We start from the raw sequence: 22,272 nt of genomic DNA, 5'->3' as shown, positions 1-22,272 counted from the left end.
TATGGCACCTCTTGTCCCATCTGATGCTTTTTTTTCCACACATGGGCTCATTTTACATTATCCAGTATTCCCACTGGAGGAGGACTTGCAGGAGAAGCTCCGGAGAAAGTCAGATAATTTCAATTGAGTCATTTCCAAGGGGTCAAGTGAGGAGAAAATCAAAATGAAAGCCAGGTTCTAATATGATCTCTACATTAAAACCCTCCCTCGTCCAGCAGGTTGGAGCAGAGGAGCCAGTCAGTGGGAGGTCTGTCTACCTGTGTGTCCCACCAGTAGCACCAGCAGCAGGCGGATGATCCCTCCTCCTCCTCCTCTTCCTCCTCTTCCTCCCCCTCCTCCGTCCCTGTTGCCCTGGAAGCTCACAGACAGACACCAGACGTCTTCTGCGCCTCCGGTCCACAGGGCGCAGGGCTCCGACGCAAACTGGAGGAATGCGTGGCAAACCCCGGCGTCTATTCGGATTCCCAGAGAAGGAGAGCCGCCCTTTTTAACTGAGTGCATTTTCCTCCAGTGGAATAATGTCTCTCCTCCAGCCGCGGGTCGTGCAGCTCTCCGCCGCCTCGCTGGCTGTGATCCTCGGCCAGGACGAGGAGCCCAGCGCGGCGAGCGGCCAGGAGATCTTCGCCGACTTCAAGGAGCAGAACTCCCGCAGCTTCTGGAATAAGCGGCTGGTGAAGGCCATCGCGGAGGTGTGCTTCCAGGGATGGATGGAGAACCTGGTGCTTTTCATTCAGGGCAACGCGAACCACCTGGAGGTGCTGAGGGAAGCATGGATGCGCAGGGCTCTGAGGTCCCCCAAGGGGTTCATCATTAAAGCTGTCGGTATGTAATAGTGTATACTATAAAGTGTTATTATCAATCAATGGCACCAATGCAACTTTACACACCTTGAAGTCAGAAATACAGAAGTCAGCAATGCAAAGCTTCACCAACAAGAGCTGTTGGAGTGATGACACTGGAATACACCAGAGCATAATGTGTTGTCCTGTGACACTGTGAGATGTGTGTAGAATCACACAACATGTGTTTACCACACTGAGAGAGGCGTGTGAAAGTCATAAACTTTGAATAACAAGGAGCTGACAAGGTTTAACACCCTTCCTCTTTATCCTCCTCCTCCTCTTCTGGATTTACCTTCTACTGATCACACAATTTAGTTAAATTAGTAGAATTGACTAATCTTTACCCAAAAGTTATGGAATCTATAGCGATTTGTTTTCAGTACGTCTCACTAGCCCAAACAGCAGGTCTGGACGAATATTTCATCCCTTGTGGAATTAACAGTCTTGCCTTTTTGGATGTTTCTAAAGTGTAGAGGTATAAAAGAATGCCAAGGTTAAATATTTCATATATCTACATGGCTTCCACAGTTTACCCTGTACGATACTACTTTCAAGAATAGGCATACTTTTTAAAAAGTCCAAATTTTGTTGGCACAAGCATTGAAAAGTTGCCAGTTTAACCAATTTCAACCAATTTATAACACAGATTGTTCTTTGGTCAGTTGAAGCCACTTGATCCATCAAGATGATCTTAAACTCAGATAGTGCCTCTTTGGTTTGAGATGATTGTGTGACGATTGCCTCCCTTCCTCGTAGACATGTTGTTGTGTTTAACAAAGCGCTGCATCTCATTTAATTACTTCTAATTGCTGCCCTCCTCTGGTTTTCCTCTGGATTTATTCTAAGGCAGCATATACCTGCACAGACACAATGAATGGAAACCTTTATGCAGCCTCCCATACCGTGATCTCATGGGTTGTAAATGCCTGACAGCACCAGCTGCCGGACAAAATGACAACCCTGTGTGTGGACTTAGCCCTAATGACAGTGTTCTTCAGAGATACACCAGGTCGTTCACACGTTTTCTTCCTCTAGAAGAAAGATACTAAACTGTAGGTTATAGCAAATACATGCGTGGGGGCTGATTTCATGGTTTTGTCGCAAAACACCAACTCCCAGTCATAAATTTGCAATCATGAAAAGTTCAATAAGCCGTTTTCAGACATGACCTGCGGGTAAAAACCCAGAGAAGTGGTTATGGAGTTTACCCAGAGTTTGCCTTTCACACATGCACAACCTGCGGGAGGTTCTCTGCACAGATGCGTTCACAACAGAAACAAATCCTCTTTAGTATTCAGGCGAGAGGTGGAGTAGCAACAGGCAGAGACAGGAAGCAACGTATTAACTCTGCTGTGGAGATCATGTGATTTTCTGTGACACAGACACCGCTGTCAGCTCTTATCGCCACAAACTCTCTTGACATCTTCATCGTTGTCTTCTACGTGGGTGTCACCACTTTTTCACTGGAAGATATTTGTTTTCTTTTTGCGTCTTTCACACATTAGAAGCATTACTAACCCAGTGTATTCAGGGGGGGGATCCCGCTATAGTGTTAGAGTTATTCAAGCTGGCAGGGCAGAAAGTAAAGCAGCAGCAGGGTCCTTGTGGTAGTTGAAACAGTTTCCCAGCAACACACACATTGGCTCTGAGTTGCCTTTTGGTGCAGCTGCCTCACGACGCCTCTTGTTTCATTGTCTGTCTCTCCAATATCATGTCCGTCTTTGTTTAAGTGTTATTGTGTCTGGATTCAGCCCCTGCCGCTGTGTACCTGCTGACTTTGTGTCAGTCGGTCCGCTCTGCCAGACTGAGTGGTGCACGCACAAGTTAAAGGGAGGAATGTGAAAGGGGAGGAAGAGACCACACACAGGGGGGGAAGACCCGGGAGGGCGTGAAGTCACGGAGTGGGGGAGGAGGTGGAGGCTGACATGCCGTCCCGCTGTGAGAGTTTCTGGCCCCCGAGCTTCAACCCGGCACTCAAACAAGCACCATATGCGGCGGAGGTGATGCTGAGCCGCTCATTATGCACGGCGTCAGCACAAAGGTGCACACAGATATGCATGAGCTCACAGTTGGACACAAGGCCGGAGTCCGTACCTTTTCTGTTTGAGCTTCACAGCAGACACTCGTGAGCAAACGCGTCCGATTGTGGACATGTCACCTTCTCCTCCTCCTTAACATATCCTTCGCCTCACACCGCAGCAATTTGTATGGAAATCAGTGCTGGCAGGTTGTCAGGATCTGGTTTACTGCCTCCTCTCAACAGAGAGAGTTGGTCAGCAGTGAATCACCGTGCGACTGGCTGCCGAGTCCACCACAGACGCTTTTCTGTTTCCCAGGATTAATGTCCCTCCATTTCATGGCCACTGTGGAAGTCAAACTCCGAGATTGATTTTAGGCACAGCGTAAAAGGCCTTGACATTGTCCTGATATAAATTTGTTGGCTGGAAAACAGAAAAAGTTATGAGTTATAGGGTGTTGTGAATTTCAAACAGCCCTGTGTCCTTTCTCAGTTCAGAGAATGAGATGTGACTTAACTGACGTGAGGAGATTATTCTTTAAGGGGAGTTCCGGGGCCGGTGTGGGAGCTGTTAAGCTTAGACTAACCAGCGTTCGATAATTGAAGAGAGACGTGAATGGTTAAACAAAGCTCCCAGACAAACAGACGCACTCACTTTGATTAATTTGTGCTAATTCCTCATTGGCCCTGTCTGGTTATCTGTGCTAAAAGCCAGAGTGAGGACAGATTGTTCCCTGGGCCAATCCGCTGTCTCTGGGCCTCTTAAGAGGGGAGAACACGTAGAGAAGGAGGTGTGCGGGAGGCGGGGAGGGTTGATGGAGGAAGGGGATCGTAGGGAGGTTAGGCCGAGGTAAACAGACAGGGTGAGGAGTTAGTATGAACAGACATTATTGTTGTTATCCTTGTGGGAATGGGGCCCACTGGTACTGCGGTTGACCCCCTCTTCACTTCGTCTCATGAATGTCTGGAGGGTGTTTCTCATTCTTTCTTTTTTACTCAGAAATTATCTCTTCATCACTTCTCTGGCTTTTAGCAGTTGTTTACAGAACAATACCAACGCAAAGTCCTTGCTTTAATGATCAGTGTGAACACAGAGGGCATCCATCTTGCCAAGAGTCTTGACATTCGCAGTGTTTACATACACACTGTAGCCTGAATACAGACAAATCCTGATTTATAGTAACCCTGTTTAACCGAATATCATTTTTTACATAATCAGGATATGGTTTTCTGTAGGAAACAGAAGCTGTGAGAAGGAGAATGCCTGTGATATGATATGACAACTACTGTCAACTCTTTCTAGACAATCTACTTATTACTGATCTGCAAGAAAGTGCATAACCCTATTTCCAAACTATTCCTTTAATCTGATTCTAACAGGTTTTTTTTAAGTGTATGAAAACACTGATCGTCTTGTCCGCAGTCAGTCCCCAAAAGCTGGAGAACCACCAAGGCTTTCCTGTTGAAACCAGAGGCTTCATGATGGCTGTTAGCTGGTTCTGCATTATTTAGACAGTCACTGTTGTCACTGCAGCCTTATGACCATGGATCCATGACTTGAAACATTTATATGGAGTCAGCCAGTGGTGTAATGAGGTGTCCTGTATCCTCCCTACAATCAACCTCTGTTAACTGCTCCTGTCCTCTTTGAACGTGGACGTGAACGAGTCCTCTGGACGGGCCTCTCACTTTCGCCATGGAAAACACTTCTTTGGTCATTGTAGGACAAATACTGAGGGTCTCCCTCTGTGTGATTTCGGGGAATTGGGTTATGGCTATGCTGCAACTTTCCAGTTTCCTTTTTTTTCAAATGGTATGTTTCATTTATCCGTCCATACCATGAGGTGGTGAAGCATTCCTGAAATGCTTCATTTACTCTTGAGATCATTTCCTGAACTCGCAGGACCAGTGAGCCTCAGTTCTGCTCTCTACTTTTTACTTGAAAGCGTTGTGTTTTCACACAGGGGGTGTCTCCTTTCATGAGGGTGTTTTGTCAAAGTCTCAAAGCGCTCTACTAATGGTCATAACTCTTCCAGATGTCAGCTTATTAACCGTGACACTCCCTTGCCAGGGTTTACCACGTTTAAATGGCCCACCCTGTCCTAACTAAGCAGCGGAGGTCAGAGGTTACAACCTTTCTGCTAACAAGCCATTGAGGTCATATATCTTCAGAGGGTTTTTAGGAAGCAAAATGAGCAACATACAACAACAAAGTATCCAGGTGTTCTACAATGGACAGTTAAGCTTCTGTTGGTTCCCCCAACCTTTATTTGTCAGACACACCCCCACACCCTCTAAATATGTTCAATTACAATATATAAGCCTATATACTGGATATATGTAGCACTTTTAACTATAAAGAAGTTAATATTTTGCTTGCTCTACTCAAGTTTGTAGCTGTGGGTTGTGTGGCAAAAACTGACGACATGGCAGCCTCGTAAGAGTGAACCCAAAGCGTCTCAATCACAACTTGGTGGCCGGCTGCAGTATAGGTTATAAACATTCCTCCACCATGTTGGGATATGGACCAAACTACAGTAAAAAGTCAAATCCCTTTTCTCAAAGAAGGTTTCTGTCATTTTAGGTAGTTCTTATTACACTGATGTTTGTTCAAGTGTTTGACAGCTGGATCTGACTCCAAATTGGTCCCTATTGCTAATATGCCGTGGCTCAAAATGTGTAAGATAGCACCGTTAGTATCTAGCCACATTTCTGAATGTGCTAGGAAGTGCACCCTTATGTCATCCATCTTTATATACAATCTATGATTTCAACGGTTTAGCCATCACGCTTTTATACTTTCAGCTAATCTGAGGCTGCATTTTAGACAGATTGCATCACTCCTTCAAATGTGGCCGGCAAATGAGTCCCTCCGTTCCTGAGCAATAAAAGATCTAACGGGTGGATCCTTCTCTGGCCAACCTATCCCAGGATTCAATGCACACCAGTCACGAAACTAACAGGCTAGTTATGAGTGTGACTGAACTACAGTAAGAGCAGCCTTTCAATGAAGCTAATGATGCAATGTTAAGAACGGGACAAGCTGGTGAAGCAAATATGAAATCAGAGTCCTCAGAAGGATGCAACTCCGGAAGTAGGACATTAATGAAAAGTTACCATGGCTCAGAATCATACAAATTTATTTTCCTATCAGTGTGTTTATTTTCCTTATCAACAGAATTTGGTTCTATTTGAAACTGGTCAAAAGCTATTTTTCAGTTGAGTTTCCCACATGCCTGGTGGTATAACTGTAGGAGTATTACAAACTTCCATCATAGCATGTGTTTTTACTGAGACTTTGCTAAAGAACCCCTGTGATTTGTCAATGTCTGTATCTTATTGGTCTGGTTACAGACAGATTGATGAAGGGAAATACTCATGGAGGCACATCTGTGTGAGATCTGCTCCGCTCACCATCGGAGAAGCTTTCAGACAATACTTGTTAAAGAATAACCACTCTCCAGATCCCTTGACACTAATAGCATGACATTAAGCTGTTGCACAAAATATATGCTGCTGTTTTTCAGGCTCAAAATGACGAAGAGTCTGAGTTATGGCAGTGGTCGGTTCAGTCGTGTTCTCACAAAAACAGAGGTGGAATGTTTTTTTTTGAGAAAACCATAGACCGAGTCTACAAGTGCCCATTAGTGTAGGGATTATCTGAATTAAATGTTGGTTTGACCAAAGAACACCTCATTTCATGTATCCAGCCGTTTATGGGAGATAAACTGTTATATATCGCAAGGTTTTGACTTAATGTAATGAAAAGATAAAGCGGCATGTGGGATTTATGTGCAGATTTTTTCCAGTATTAAAAGGCTTTTCAAATAGCACTGTGCACTGCCAGGAGGATGTCTCTGTATTTATGTCGAACGTCTTTCTATCTATCTCCTGCGCTTGTAAAAGATGGTTTATGATACGGCTCAGATAGTAAGAAACCTTGACCTCTGCCGTGTCTCCACATGTGTGAGAGATTCTGTGCTTGCATACCTCTCAGCACATCATTTGTTAGTCACATCCTTTCCCATTGAGCAGGAAGCTCTACCCAGGTGCAAATCTGGCATGTTGGCCTTTTTATCGACCCAAATATTGGGCTCGCCCTAAGCGGTGAGTGGAGCGGTGCCAACAATAACAGTTTCCTCTGTATCCTCCGCTTATACACCCTGTCAGCAGCCGCTTGGGTTTCACTCTTGGGATTTTATCTTCATTCACCCTCAGGTTGGACAAGTGGGTTGACATAGAAGTGAGGCTATATTGCATTAAATTTGGTATTACTATTACTCTTCAGTTTCCTGACAGGATGTTTTCTTTGCTTCATTTAGCATTGATAAATGCAAAGGTATGCTAACACCGGCTCTGTGATAGCAAACTGCTGTGTTATTGTATGCGAAGAGTGAAAGATACTTTCAAGGATCACACCACAGCTCTGTGCTGACCAGTTGTAGAGCATTAAAAAGCACTTGATCATATGGCAGACACCGTGATGGGAGCTCTGTTCTAAATACTAAGATAACAAACGCAGAAATCTGCTGCACCTCAACCTCAATTAAATGAGAGGAAATGGGTTTCATCTGCAACCAATGAGCGCCGTCTGTCTTGATTATCTGACGTGAATCTGCTGGAAACCCCTTAAGATTGTATGTATGTTTTGGTGTGAGGTGTCCATTGGAGAAGTTGGAGGAAAGTACCTGGACCTTTGAATAACACAAAACTGGTATAACTAGAGCTCTGTTGTTTATATTGAAGTCACATATCCAAGCAAAGATTAGTTTCATCATCAATGCAACAAATCAAAAACATTATATGCATAGAAAAGTATTGGCTGGAGTTAAAAAACTGAGGATTAATCGTGTAAATATGTAAAAATATGGATGTTGTTTTTGAATATAAATAAGACACAAAGCCGGAGAACATCAGGAAATCATTGACTCAATCAATTGTTTTGAAAGGATAAACAAACAGAGCAGTTTTGTGTTATTCTAAGATTACAGATAAGGCATTGAAATGCCATTTTGCCTCAGGGTATGTACTACCTTAATAACTATACTGAGGTTGCGCAGAGCTATAAATTACTATTATGATCAAACATTCATCATTGAGAAAGTACATTTACAAGTGCTTTTACATTGAAAGAAAGCAAATCATCAGGGTCAACAAAACATCTGGGCAAAGACCAGGTTTTTCTACTTGTCATGACTACATAATATATGAATCTCAAAGTTGAGGTTTCAGTTTATCCATCCAGTCTATTGCATTTTGTATAGTTTTTGCTGACAGTCCCATTGATTTGGAATAATACAAGCTTCATGGTTATTATCAATAATGCACAGGGAGATTAGACAAGACTGGAAAATATTTTACGGTAACTAAATTCAATTACTGAAAAAAAATATTTTCATTTGGCACACAATGAGCTTTTGTGTGATTGAATGTCACTGGTGATATCATGCACGAAGGGCTGCATTTCAGGATAGCCAAGCCTCTGGAAATATTTTTTTTTACTATTCTGTTCTTTTTAAACGTTGCATTTTTTGTGTGCAACACTAATCTCTGCAGTATCACTTTACTCAAACTTGTTCTAATCACATGAAAGGTTTACACTTGAACACACTGCATCTGAGCTGGGATCAGGCCGAGGTGAAGTAGTTACTCAGGAGATTGTGACAGATTTGGCATATGCAGAGGAGGACTTGGATGTAGTTTCTGTACAATGCAGTGATTCTAACAGAAATGTTAAAAGCATGAAGTCGGCTGTTAAAGAACAAAGGAAAGGCACTGTGGTCCACATTTAAATGACTTGGACATGCCAGGCGTCTGGCCCAGAAAAAGGCACCGGCAAACTGTGGGGTAATGTTCCTGCTCATGAAAGCAGACGAGAACCAGATCTGTCAGGGTGTGGCCCATCAAGTCGGGGGAGGTAGGAAATAAAAAGATGGGGAAATAAAGTGTAGAGAAAGTTGGGCTTTAAACCCTGTCTCCTGGCGCCACAGCCATGTATCGGTGTTATGTTACACAGTGCACTTTAGGCTGTGATATAAAATACAGCGTTGTGTAAGTTCACATTGTCACTGGTCTTCTGATAAACACCTGCTCCGGTGTATTTCCCGTTTCACAAGAATATGATAACAGGATTTCTTCTCTAGTTCAGCTCCAGGTCATTGATATGAATAGGAGTCCATCACTTGTCACAACAAATGGAATGTGATGTGAGTTCTAATGCCTAATCGGATGGTAAAAGCATTATTTAATGGCATTACAGCTGCAGGGATTTGCATTAACATCTTTGGTAACGGGCTATGTGAGCGAAGAGGTTTTAAGCTCTGTAAATGTGAAATGAGAAGCTTAGTCACAGGCTGTTTATCCGTTCTTGCCAGCATATGTTAAATGTCACAGAGTTGGTTTGGCAGAGTGAGTCTCGAGGCCGTAGCTGGATTGTCAATGTCCGTACTACGCGTCTGCTGCTGTTTCTTCTTTTTCGTTGGCTTTGTATTGCATGTGGCAGGTCGTCGCCGCAGTAATGGTTTCTATGGCGATGCTAGTCAACACAAAGCCGGCCTGTGTTTCACTTCATTGCCTTAAAGTTGTTGCTCATGAATCCTCTTTAGTCACAGTGTTTGGACTTTTTTTCTTCTCTTATCCGTCTGTCTGCTGATTAAGGATTGCGGTTCGCTCTCAGAGCATTCAGAAGTCAGTGTTCAAAACCCTGACAAAAAATCAGATTAAACAATACCGAGCAGTCTCCAGATAAAATCTGTTTAATCTGAGGTAGCAACCTGCCAACAATCTCATCTTCTCCAACACTGATTACAAAGAGGGCACAGTCCAGATTTGACTCTTTCCCTCCCTTCACTTAATATTTAAACAGGAGCACTCAGACCTTCTCAACCACCAGTGGGTCAGATTAAATATTTACCTAATTCTTACAAGTCTGGACACAAATGCTGGTTTTATTATTGTGAGTCAATCAATCAATAAAACCGTAAAAGGATCAGTGGCTCTGATTTTCAAGTTTACTGCTTCTTGATGTGGATTTAAGTGGTAACTGGTCGCCGTGTTGTTAAAGTTGTTAAAATTGTTAAAAGATGCTGCAGTCAAGAAAATTAAACAACAGATAAACATTTTGATTAAATGAGGACAGCCGTATGTCTTTCGGGGAGGACGGACAGTAAAGGGCAGTGTTGCTGGACTGGGCGAGGTTTGGTTGTTGGGACACTCAGGCTGGGATTGCTCTCTGAAGGGATCTTTTCTCACAGTTTATTGGGCCATTTCACTGCAATGCTCACATCTGTGTGTTCTATGGGACTGAGAGACACAAACTCGTAAAGACCTTTTAAAACGCAAGCAAGACATAAGAGGGGGGCGGGGTCAGGGAGGCCTGCTGGACCAAAACTCCAAAACCTGAGGGTAAACTGGTCATGGGACCGGGAGGGAGTCGCGACATAAATTACAGTTGGCGTCTCTTCCCGTTACACTGAATGTTTGACATTGTCTCACCTGAGACGATCGTTCACGCACAGCCGTGCAGATTCACTGAAGCGTGTCCTTCACAAGGTCTCCGTCGACTCGGAGACAGGGAACGATTCTGCAGTTTGGGCAGGCCTCAAGTTCATGTTGAATGCCATGCAGTGTGTCCTTAATGAGGGAGAAAGGAGATTAGCCTGTTTGCCTGCTGGAGCCTAAAAGATTAGACGATAGCAGGATGAGATAAAATGGTGTGTGTATATATTTGTGAGTATGTGTTTCTGGAGAGGCCAAGGAGCCGGGGATTGCGGCAACAGAGCTGATGTTTCAAAGTGGTGGTGCGATCGACGCCCTAAGGGGCCACACTGATAGCAGGGTTAATGAGCACGCAGCATTATAAACAACACTTCACATTCAAAATGCAATGTTTTAAGGTTTAGAGGAACGTGGCTGCTTTAAAGTACAAATTAAAACAGGTTGTTACTTGTTTTACTTCACTGTACAATATTTTAGTTTACAGGTTTTCTGCCATGAAGGGCTGGTTGTGAGGGAGAAGAGGATTAAACTACTGCTGCAATATCAAGTATTACAAATCCCTGTTTAATAATCCATCCATTCATCCATCCAACTGTCCATGATCTATACCGCTTCTACATTGGGCGAGAGTTGGGGTACACCCTGGTCACCAGTGTGTTCCAGGGCCACCAAAGACAAACAACCATTCACATTAACAGTACGGTCAATTCAGTGTCTGTAACTACCCTAGCCCTATCTGTTTGTGCACAGTGGGAGGAAGCTGGAGTTAAAACCCAAACAGTCACTGAGAGATCATTCAAACTCCAAACCGAATGGCCCAGGAAATGTAAATTCATTGCCTTATATTAGGGTTACGAAATGTCCCTTCCCTCTACGATTCAAAGGATTCTGGTCCTTGTGCTGCTGCAGGACACATTTAGTCACTTAGCCGCCTGCACTCATAATTGGAAGAAACTCCCTCCTTCCTGTTCAGTATGTAGAGATAGTAGGATCGACTGTATAGTGTGTTGTTGTGTTTGAGTTTCCCCCAAAGAAGCTGGAGGTAATGCAATCACGTAAAAAATGGGACTCATGTGGCTGCGAGCTAACAACACAGCCAGCTAACAACACAGCCATGTGAATACATGTGGCATTGATCAGCGTCAGCAGACAAAAATGTCTCAGTGGGGACAGACGAGAGAAAGTCTGTGTCAATCATCTCCACAAACTGAGCAGTCAGCTTCAGGCATTATTCATTTTTCATCCCCCAGGCAGCAGTTTATTCTGACATGTAAAGTTTATGGCATGGGGGAAAAATAACATTCTGCGTGGAGCAGAATAATATGGGGTTTGTCACTTTATTAAAATGTTGTGGAGAATACCATTAAATCGAAATTTCAGACTTATCATATCAACCTGCAATGATGTATTTTCATCCACTTTGGCATATAGAGTATTTGCATTACGGCAGCACCTCTGAATACCGTTGTTGATGTCGTGCTTACAACTCTTATTTAAAAAAAGAAAATTTTCCTTTCCATCCTCCTTCATCAAATGAAACAACATGGAAATGGAAAATACTTTTTGCACAAGCTGTTTTGCTCTCTGCTTGTTTAAGTCTGTCAAAGTGGTTCACTCACAACAAGTCAATGCTTTACTCCAGCAGTTTAGTATTAAATGGAGACACATGCAGGAAACAGTGTTGACAACAGAGGGTGAGATATTCTGACTCAGTTCCTGCCTTTGGTTCAGGTTCCAAAAACACTGGATCCTACACTTCCCATATTGCAATCCATCTTTTAATTAAAGTTGGGTCATGCTTAAACAGAACCAGTTCCTTCAACATGTTCTCCAACGACTACAGAAACTATAATTGTTTCCAAACGGCCACACTCAGGCAGCCATCATCCAGCGAGACCTGACATTGTTATGGATGAGGAGGGAGTATGGGGATATTCAGACAGTCACCCCTGGAGGACATTCATAAGCTGCTTTCAGACATGCACTGAATCCCGGATGATCTCTTAAATCTTCTGTTTTACGGAACTTTTCCTGCCAGTCCCTTGTCCAGAGAATGTCCAAGTGAGCTCATGTGAGAATACAGCGGCTCAATGAAAGTGAGCGTGTTGATGACGTTTCTAACAAGCGATGAAAAAAAACACAAAAATGATGAAGTCAACAAGAAAAGAGCGCATGACGTAATTTATACGTCATGCGATGCCTCCTTCCTGCTCAGACATTTTCCTGTTGTTGTGAACACGTCTGACACGGACAATCTCCTGCTGCAATCTTCATACATGAGGGCAAAGTCCGGAAAAACGTCTCGACCCAATCTTCTGGACATTTAAAAAAAAAAGAAGCAGTATACAGTGTGAAGTTTATGTGAATACAAGATTGCAAGGTGGCTTTTGACCCTCGCTGCTAGATAAACAGCCAAGTCTATCTCATTCTATAACCCCAGTGTGTAAATCAGGGTTTCTGTCTGCAAACCCAAGGTGTGATAACCTTGATGGCATGATGGTGACATCATCAGTACTTCCAGAACCAGAGAAGACCCTACACAGTTGTTTTCTTAAGCTGAGCAGATATAACCATTACAGGTGAACAGACTTTGACATATAAAATTGTTAGGTTCTGTTCTGTTTCTTCTCCTAACTTACACCGACCCAAATCTCGTCCCTTGTTTGTTTCCCTCACTGCTATTTACCCCGGCTCCCTCTTCCTTGTGGCACAGGGTTCGGTTGCCATGGCGCCCAGCTGGTATTCATGCCGCGTATGACAAAGGGTGTAATGTCGGCGGCCCTGTCTTAGATTACAGGAACACTCAGGTCCGTTCCCCCTGGAGAGAAGATGGCTACAACAGTGAACCTCCTCGATGGTCACGCCTGCTAATGTTAGACTCAATAAACACTAATCCTCCGCTCGGCCCATCCTTCGGTTATACAGACGTTTTCCTAAATATACAACACTGTAGGTTTATTAATGTCTTCTGTTTTTCCCCTATTGCCAGTCACTCTTGCCTGTTGAATTATTTTTGTCGCTACCCGAGCGTAAAGAATTGACTGGTATGTGGGAAACATGCTCTGGCTTGATCCTATTTCAGTTTTAAACTCCCTTACGAGTACAGATTATGTTCTCCGATGTCCGACAGGATATCCTGGTCTGATCCAGGATGGGGTCAGAGAGGTGGAGATAATGGTCAGTGCAGCGAAACCACCATTGTGTTACCTCCACCAGGGAGGTCATTACCAGTATTCCACAAAACCTACTAGACAGATAACTTAGTGGTTGGATGTTTTAGGGAAGAATCCTTAAGTTTTTGGTTTGGATCCGGAGCAGAGGGTTAAGAGATAAGGATTGTTTCACCATTTTCAACACCAGGGACAAATGTATTGATGTTTAGGGATTTCTATGAGTGTAACTTGCTGTAGCTTGATTTAAGTTCAGGAGGCTGTTGTGCCGGAGGTATGTTCTCTTTAATTCTTAGTTTATTAATTCCCCGTGACCCTTTGACTGTTGGCTATAAGTGGTTGCTATGTGGACAGGCTGCTGCTCCTATAGGAAGTCAACAACAATGAGGAGCACAAGTCAGCAGCACTAATTCACTGCCCAGGGAGACAGCTATTGAGATATCCATGCCGAGGTTTAGTCAGATTAACGTCCTCTGCCGGAGCCAGGGGAAGGCAGATGGTTTTTTTTTACAAGCCGTCTGTGTGTCGTAGGTTCAGTTTTACAAAGAAAGACCTCCGTCTGTGAGACTTATTGGCCTCAAGTGAGCTCACTGTGCTGGTAATTGTTTTTTTTGTTTTTTTTACTGACTTAGCTTGACATATTCCTTACTGAGCAGAGTGCGTTTTCAGTTTAACTAAACACAAATGAGTATCAGCTGATTAATTTCAGCAAGTGAAAGAACTACTGTGGTCAGTGTGGACAGATTGGGTGTTTTTCCACCCAGTTGCTTTATAAGTCGCCAGTTGGATACAGTTTTTTTAAAATTTAGGTTAAAGTACATTTTTAATAAATAGTTGAGGTTTGTTAGTGCACGATTGAGATCACATCTACATACTTTTTGACTGTTTCCCCATAGATTGGCCCTTTCCTCTCCACTGATTAGTTAAATATATCGACTGTTAACTGATCACCATCTAACAAAAGTTGGGTATAGTTTAGTTTGATAAATTGAGCCATCGCTCCTGTTCGAATTAATATTGTGGCTCTGTGATAAAAGATTTGTTAAAATGTACATGTTTGTGTGGGTCAGGAGGGAGAGCGGGTTGGTGGCTCCGAGTGTAATTGGGCAAGATACTGAATCCCAATTTAACATTGTATGAATGGTGTTTGTACTGTACAGTCCATTCTCCATGCATGAAAGGGTTAATGAAACGACTATTTTTACAGTGATTGGACATGTCGTAGGCGGCTCAGGCTACGTGTCTGTGGGTCTTCATTGGTTGTAATAAACCATTTGGGTATATACACATCTCTTGTCAAATAAAACAAACATCAGTAGACTTGTCTGGATCCATCAGCGCGGTATGTGTGTGTTCTGTTCCGCTTCACCGTGGCAGATATTTGATTAGTTGTTTATTTTCCCTGCGTTGGACATAAGTGGTTCAAGTGTGACGGCTGTAAATGTTTGGTTTACATCCAAGTGTGAGCCTGGTGGTGTTTTCACTGAAAGCCCTGGAGATGTTGGAAGTTTCACTCACACACTCCACACGGTGAAGAGTCAAGCCACACAGTTCAGACATGAAATCACAAGGGGACAATGTGTCTATAACAAAAACAAGTCAAAACTCCAATTGACTGGAAAGTGTTTAAACACGTGTGTTCGCATTTTTTACTCTCATATTTGGACCACTATTGGATTCTGTTGTTTTGAATACAATAAAGCAGTGTGATGAGGAGCCTCTTTTCTTGTTATCACCTTGTTTTATTAACTTATCTCCTCTTTCCCTCTTCATGTACCGGACACTGATGCAGTGTAGCTCATTAACTAAATCCAATTTTCCAGTTCTGTGGGTAAGGTTAAGCCTGTGCCCTTGTTTTTTATGAGGGGAGTGGCTGTGTGTACTCAGATACTAATCATTCATTAGCGGTGGGATCTGATGTGTTTTGGTGCTTTCACTGAGTTCACTTCACATTAGTTAACATCAGTACTTGTGCTTTGTCTGTAGCTGCTTTCAGAGCTGCATTGAATAATCTGTAATTATCCAGGGGGGCTGTGAATATGCAGACGTCCGAGTCAGTCGCTGCTGACATTCTCCAGAGTTTTTCCTGACAGTCGCGTGGTAAAAACTGTAGAAGATCCAAATAGGCCTGTGTGTGAATGCAGCAGGAAATTGCCTGAAGAATTCATAGCAAGCACGTTGATGACGTTTCTAACACACAATATAAAGAAAACAAAGAGGCGTGCCATACATGGAGAAGACGGTGAGATTTGAGAGCCTTTCTGCCGTGTCCTGCCTCCTGCTTCTCTACCCAGGCACCAACCTTCACCTGATTTTCCTGTTGATGTGGACGGGTCTGACGTGGACAATCTCTTAATGCATATGTGAAAGACAAACTCCAGACCCCAATGTCCATATTCCGGAGTTCATGTAGATAATATGAAGACAGTGATGCCAGTATTTTCAAAACTAACGATGTTTTATATAAAAAATAAGTTTTGCAAAGTCTACAGGATCTAAGGAAATATCTTTTCATTTCCCTTTAATAATGATGTGCAGGGCTTTGTTATTCTTATTGATCCCACTGTAGTTATGCACAGCAAAAAAAAGCTGTCTCTGAGCCACATGACACATTGAACTCAGAGGTAACAAATAACATCAGTGTGAAACTCCACATTCAATATCAACACTTTCGCTCTCTTCGCGATTGGCTTTGCACAAAAACAAACGCTTTTCCTGAATGAACTTAAAACACCCCATGTTGCTTTAATTATGGTTTTCCGTGCGTGAAACTGCCCTGCTTGTTTTTGATACTCTAATAAAATGTCTCTAAAAATGTCCGTTTAGCTTTAAAAGCAGCTTAGTTTTATGGTTTGAAACCCTTGTGGCTTCTGTCTAATGGGCTTTGTTTGCATGTCAGAGGAAGATTGTCTGCTGCTGGGGGGGGGGGGGGGGGGTTGTGACGTGAGGTTGACGTTAATAAAATGAGTTTCGTGCAATTTTTACAAAGACAAATATTGCAGTCTTTTCTCCTAGTTGTCTCACTTCTAGTGTTGTGTTTGTTTAAGGGCACCTCGTAGACATGTTGGGCAGTGTGATACGGGGGCAGGATATGTGATCTGCCCAGCAGGCAGCGCTGTGGTCATTTCTGTGGGAGTAATGGAATTCTGTGGTCTGTCCCAGAATTGATGGAATTTCAAAAGCAGTCAGGCATGGTTCATATAACTCACATAAGTAGACCACCTCGGTCATGATTTAGAGGGTGGTCAGGGGAGGAATGTCAACTTCAGTACTTTGAGTTGTTTTCTCTGGCAGGCAGCAGGAGTCAGAGAGAGGGGCTTCTCTGACCCAGGTGTGTTTGTGTGTACTGCAGCAGGCCCACCTGTTTCTCACTCTGTCATCTGCTGGTGTTTTGTTTCCAGGTGACCTGTCCCCGGTGCAGATGTCCCCCGTCCCCCAGTCTCAGTTCATTCCCCTGGCCGAGGTGCTGTGCTCGGTCATCTCAGATATGAACTCCTCCCAAACTGTCGTCAACCAGGAGGCACTCGTCAACTACATGAGCAAAGCCCACCCAGGTAATCCAATAAAGAATTTACTAATCTTGTTTTTTAAAGGACTATTTCGTACTTTTCGGATTGTGTGCTTGTTCACTTTCTGACAGGGTTTTAGATTACAATCTTTGTAAAGCTCATATGATCTAAGCTTAGCATAAACACCAACCTAGTTCAGCCCTAAATCCAGCTACCAACACCTCAAAAGCTCAGTAATGATAACATTATATGACATCTATACACTATTATGTATAGATTATTGTTTAGCCAGACAGAGGAACCTGTAAGACCCAACAGTCCTTTCAGAAACAACTTTTAAATTCATTCTAGATGCAGATTTTTTTCACCAAATTGCACACACACATGAATATCAGTCCCTGAAAAGTGGGGACTGATTCATGCATTATTTGTCTTCTTTTATTATTATTTCAAGAAATCCATTAAAATCAAGTAATCAATTAAAATGTTTGCCTCTGATCTGGATCTGCACCAAAATGTAATGGTTTCTTTCATGTTCGATACTGCATCCTTCCACCGAGTTTTGTGGAATTTAGTTGCTGCTAACTAACAAACAGACGCATACAAACATATAACCTCCTTGACGAAGATAATTACAGTTTGCTAGTCTAGGAGGGGTTGTGTTCCAGACTACTTCTTGGCCAGACAGAGTAACAGACAAAGTAATAAGAAATAATTTGTCACATAAACCCCTGTTGGTTCCGCTTGACTCAAAAAAGCTAAATGTATTTTGTGAATTATAGACATAGTTGGGTTTTGTCCGAATTGCACAGAGCCAGGTGCATTGGTTCTCCATTTTCAGACTTTGGGCAGAGCTAAATGGTCGCTGGCTTCATGTGTAACAGGCACCGGTGAAGCCATGAGACATTACATATGTTACATGCTATTATTGGACTAACTATATCCTTAACGATTTTCCTTAACTTGCCTTTCTCTTGCCTGTCTGTCTCAGGGATAACCATCCCCACTCAGGACATCCTCTACAACGCTCTGGGCACTCTGATCAAGGAACGCAAGATTTACCATACAGGCGAGGGCTACTTCATCGTCACCCCTCAAACCTATTTCATCACTAACAACATCGCCCGTGAGAAGAGTTGGTGGACGTCTGGGTCGGCAGATGACCCTCCCTCTCCTCCTCCCATTACTTACCTCCTGAGCAACGACGCCTGTGTGGAGAGCACCCAGTCCCTCCCAGTGGCCCACTGCAAGTCCTGCAGCTGCTTCAGCCCCCTCCAGACACCCACTAATGTCACCCCGGCTCCTGTGACAGCCACCGTGTCTCCTTCCACTGTTCCAGACCAGCATTCTGTCTCTATCTCAATAAGTGAGTGCACAGGTAAGAGCCTGAAGTGGCCCCGGCCGCTGGATCACAAACCCACGGTGCAGCATCAGTCCACCTCCACGGCAGCAGACTGTCAGGCAAGCGAGATCAGCAAAAATACAGCTTCCACTAACGCCACTGGCCGCAAAGAAAAAGACACCAAGCCAGGGAGGAAGTTTGGCCTCAGTTTGTTCTGGAGGAATGGAGCGAAAAAGGAAAAGCCAAAGAAAGAGTATGCATCTTTCTCCGGTCAGTTTCCTCCAGAGGAATGGCCAGTGAGAGACGAGGACGACCTGAACAACTTACCTCGTGACCTAGAGCACGCCATCATCAAACGCATCAACCCTGAACTGACGGTGGACAATTTGACTCGCCACACGGTCCTAATGAAGAAGCTAGAGGAGAGGAGAGAGAGGGGGGTCGACAGAGTGTTAGAGAGGGGTCTGGATAAAGATGATAAGGGAGTAGACAAGGGAATGTCGACAGAGATCTTAGCGTTCTCAAAACCCAGGCACCATCACTCCTCTAAGGCAGCAGCAGGAAAGAGATCTGGTCCGAAGGCTTCCCGCAGCAAGCGGAGGGCCCACTCATCCCGAGAGAAGCAAAGGGAAAGAGAGAAGGAGAGGGTTAAGAGTAAGGTTCCCATATGTGCGGACAATTATCCAGAGGGGGACGATTTGATCCCGACTCGGCTCAGAGGGGAAATCCCTGTTGATGAACCAGATACAGTGGAAGAAGGTGGAGTTGTGGGTGGGAAATCTCTTTATAAGAAACGCATTGAAAACCCTTTCCAGACTCAGCCAATCAAAGACCCGGCTGATGCTGCCATTCCCGCCACCAACAGAGAGCAGAGAAGACGAGAGGGGAAAGAGGGAAAGGCCCCTGGGCCAGGCAGGAAGGAGCGAATGGGTCACCGCTCAAAATCCTGGGACCCGCATCGGGCCAAAGCTAATGCCACAGAGGGAGAGCAAGTAGGGAAAACCCCCACATCTGACGACAGGTACGACTATGTACATGAGACAGAATTCGCTGTTGATCATCTGCTCCAAGCAGACGCTAACCTCAACAGAGAGCTGCCGCTGGACTACAGCCCGGCCTACCCACAGAGCAGCACCCTGCGAATAGACGACAAGGTCCGACATCAGAGGGAGGGAACCGGCAAGAACGTCTGGGAGAGAGACGGCAATAAGGCACCTTTTCAGGAGATCGAATACAACACTGTGCCTGACCAAACTATAGCTGAACAATACTCGAATGCTAACAGCAATCTTTCTACACCTGTCGTAAACCACTCACATGACACAACCCTACCCTGGTCCAAGCCCCCTTTGCAGAGGAAACACTCGCTCATACGCTCCAACCCACAGAGGGAGGATTTACCGAGGCCTGACAAACTTTTTTCACATCAGCAGACCTGTGATAGTCCAGCCACCCAGGAGCAACAGGAGATCAGACCTGTCGCTACCAGCTGGGGAGAACAAAGGGCCATGAGCCAGGCCGAAAGGTCTGAGCTGATGGCTGAGAGCAATCCCTCGATAACGGACGCTGATGAATTGATAGAAGACGACCACAGGCTCTATCAGCGAGCAGACGAGCAGCAGGACGAGGACGCCTGCAGCTCCCTGTGTCTCAATGAGGAGGAGATTATTGATCTGACTAATGTGTACAGAGACGGTGTAGCAGACTACCACGGCCACCAGCTGGTTTATCATAACCGTGAATCTGATTTGCAATATCAGGGACGCCATAGACTCTATTACAACTCCAACCTCCACCAACCACAAGGCTCAGGGGACAACACTGTGAAAGGTCTCATCACCCCAACAACCCAGAGGGCGTCTTCCCTCAGCCATGCCAGAGCTGGAGAGACCAGCTGGAGGCTCCGTCATCACCATCAGAGGACTCGATCACCAGGGGCCCAAAGTGGATCCAGCCCAAGGCAAGGCACGTCCATTCAATTGAACCTCGATTTGGATTGTCCCGAACTGTCCGAAGTTGCAGACAGCAGCATCTTCGACTACTGCCAGACCAGCGAGATCGAGTCAGACGCAGAGACCATCCGCAAGTCGGCTGACGAGGGCGACGGCGAATCCGCTCACTGGGCGGTCGAGGTGGAAGAAGCGAGGGAGGAGGACTACGACGAGACGAGCGTTGCGCTGACTCACAGGGTCGTTCTGGGCACGCCCGGCGGAGCGAGACGGGCAGAGATCGGGGAAGCGGTGGAAATGGGAGAAAACCAGAGCATCACCGGAGACAGTGGTATCGATTCTCCTCGGTGAGTGCCTCTTAAGTTTGTTCATATTAGCTGTAATAAGACACTGTGATATTTCACTATAGCCCAGGGGCATCCTGTCCCAGCCATTGAACTTTGTGAAAGTTAGACAGCTGACACCTTCTGCTGAAAAGGTATTATGTAGAGGGAAAAGAGACGTTCTTAATCCCTTAGCACAGATGCTCATTCTTCAGGTCAGCCCTTTTCTGGTTTTCACACCTCAGGCTCTATTTCTTTGCGGCCACGCCAGACTCCCCCCTCTTGGTGGAACTTTAGTGACAGGTAAAATAAACACTGCATTGAGGTTAGTTAACCTCCAGGTTACATGTCTGTGGCTGGCCTTACTACCAATTAGTGTTTTTCTTCGCCTTTTAAAGTAAATTGCAATAAAGCTGAACAAACACCTCATGACCAATTACAGGATCCAGTATTTGGACATAAGGGAGTAATTTTGATAATGTGTAAATGCTGTGCAGCACTTAAATTCTTGTGTCATTATCAAAGAGGAAGAAAAGACTTATATTCTGGCATTGAACTCGTTGTGCACTCTGGTATGTCGGTGGACTGATAGAGTGCATGAGCGCGTCACCTTGTTAAAGTGGCTTATTTTCGGAAAAATATCAACCTCAAGCCCCCTCTCTCCTCTCCCCTCCCCACAGGACCCGGGTCAGCCTGGCCTCCACTAACACCAACATTCTGGAGGGTCTCAAGAGAAGAGGCTTTCTGCAAAACCTGGAGAATCTGCACTCAAAGAGCAGCACCATTCGACCGCAGAGCTCCCTGCTGCAGCTGACCCCCGTCATGAACGTATAGCCGGTCCAGGTCTCCTGCTCGGGCTGAGATCTCCTCACGCAGCTCAGAACACAAACCGAGTGTGTGAATGTTAAATTCTATGCAAACCGTTCCATTATCAACAAACCCTGTAAGAAGGGTTCGCACGTTGTTGCCTTCCTCCACATGATACCTGCCTTACAGGGGTCAGTGTACAGATGTACAGTAAATATATTTATCTTTTTGTAAATACGTTTTAAAGGTAATATGTTATGGTTTATCTATTCATGTATATGCTGTTAAACGTGTGTATCTGCAGTTTTTGTCTTGTAAATATAGTTTTCTTTCCCTACATGTCTCATTGGTTAAATGTTCATAACAGCAATAACATGTTCTTGCATTTACTGTGAAGAAACAACACGAGTATGTGAGACTTTGCCGTTACTTAAGTAGAAGTTCAGAAACCTGCCGTTAGTATTGGCACATCAAACTCAGAATGCAATGCTGTTCTAGGTCCAATAATACTTTAATAGTCTTTGTCCATTTGTTAAACAGGCATTTTTGTTTTCATTGGACGATATCACCCAATGCAACTAACAAATTGAATTTAAATACATATATTTGTAAAGTTTACCCATTGTATGTGTTGGTGGAAGATTGTTGATGGTTCGTCAGCTTGAAATAAAAACTATGTCCCATCCCTAATGTAAACCAGACATTGCTTTTCACCCGCAGGACTGATAAGGTTCTATTATCTCTGAAGGACTTGGTGACATCTGATCCCAACAATGAGTGTGATCCAGTTCTGAAGGAGTATAAAGCATAGACAGG

General features: G+C 44.3%; 1 protein-coding gene across 1 annotated transcript; it reads left to right on the top strand.

The window, feature by feature from the left end:
* Nucleotides 1–397: 397 nt before the first annotated feature.
* stox1 (storkhead box 1) lies at nt 398–22,270 on the top strand. Its single transcript, XM_061086789.1, has 4 exons — nt 398–822; nt 16,928–17,080; nt 18,027–20,673; nt 21,330–22,270. The coding sequence occupies exons 1-4, from the start codon at nt 519–521 to the stop codon at nt 21,481–21,483; spliced, it is 3,258 nt and encodes a 1,085-aa protein (XP_060942772.1). The 5' UTR covers nt 398–518; the 3' UTR covers nt 21,484–22,270.
* The last annotated feature ends 2 nt before the right edge of the window (nt 22,271–22,272 follow it).

The sequence above is a fragment of the Limanda limanda genome, chromosome 15 (assembly GCF_963576545.1).
Source record: "Limanda limanda chromosome 15, fLimLim1.1, whole genome shotgun sequence".
Classification (NCBI taxonomy): domain Eukaryota; kingdom Metazoa; phylum Chordata; class Actinopteri; order Pleuronectiformes; family Pleuronectidae; genus Limanda; species Limanda limanda.
The sequence above is the reverse complement of the archived record's forward strand: the minus strand, read 5'-3'. Positions and strand labels throughout refer to the sequence as shown.

Coding starts and splice junctions, on each gene's coding strand:
- stox1 (XM_061086789.1), top strand. CDS start 519: ATGTCTCTCCTCCAGCCGCGGGTCGTGCAGCTCTCCGCCGCCTCGCTG. Junction 17,081..18,026: donor CATGAGCAAAGCCCACCCAG/GTAATCCAATAA, acceptor TGTCTGTCTCAG/GGATAACCATCCCCACTCAG. Junction 20,674..21,329: donor AGTGGTATCGATTCTCCTCG/GTGAGTGCCTCT, acceptor CCCTCCCCACAG/GACCCGGGTCAGCCTGGCCT.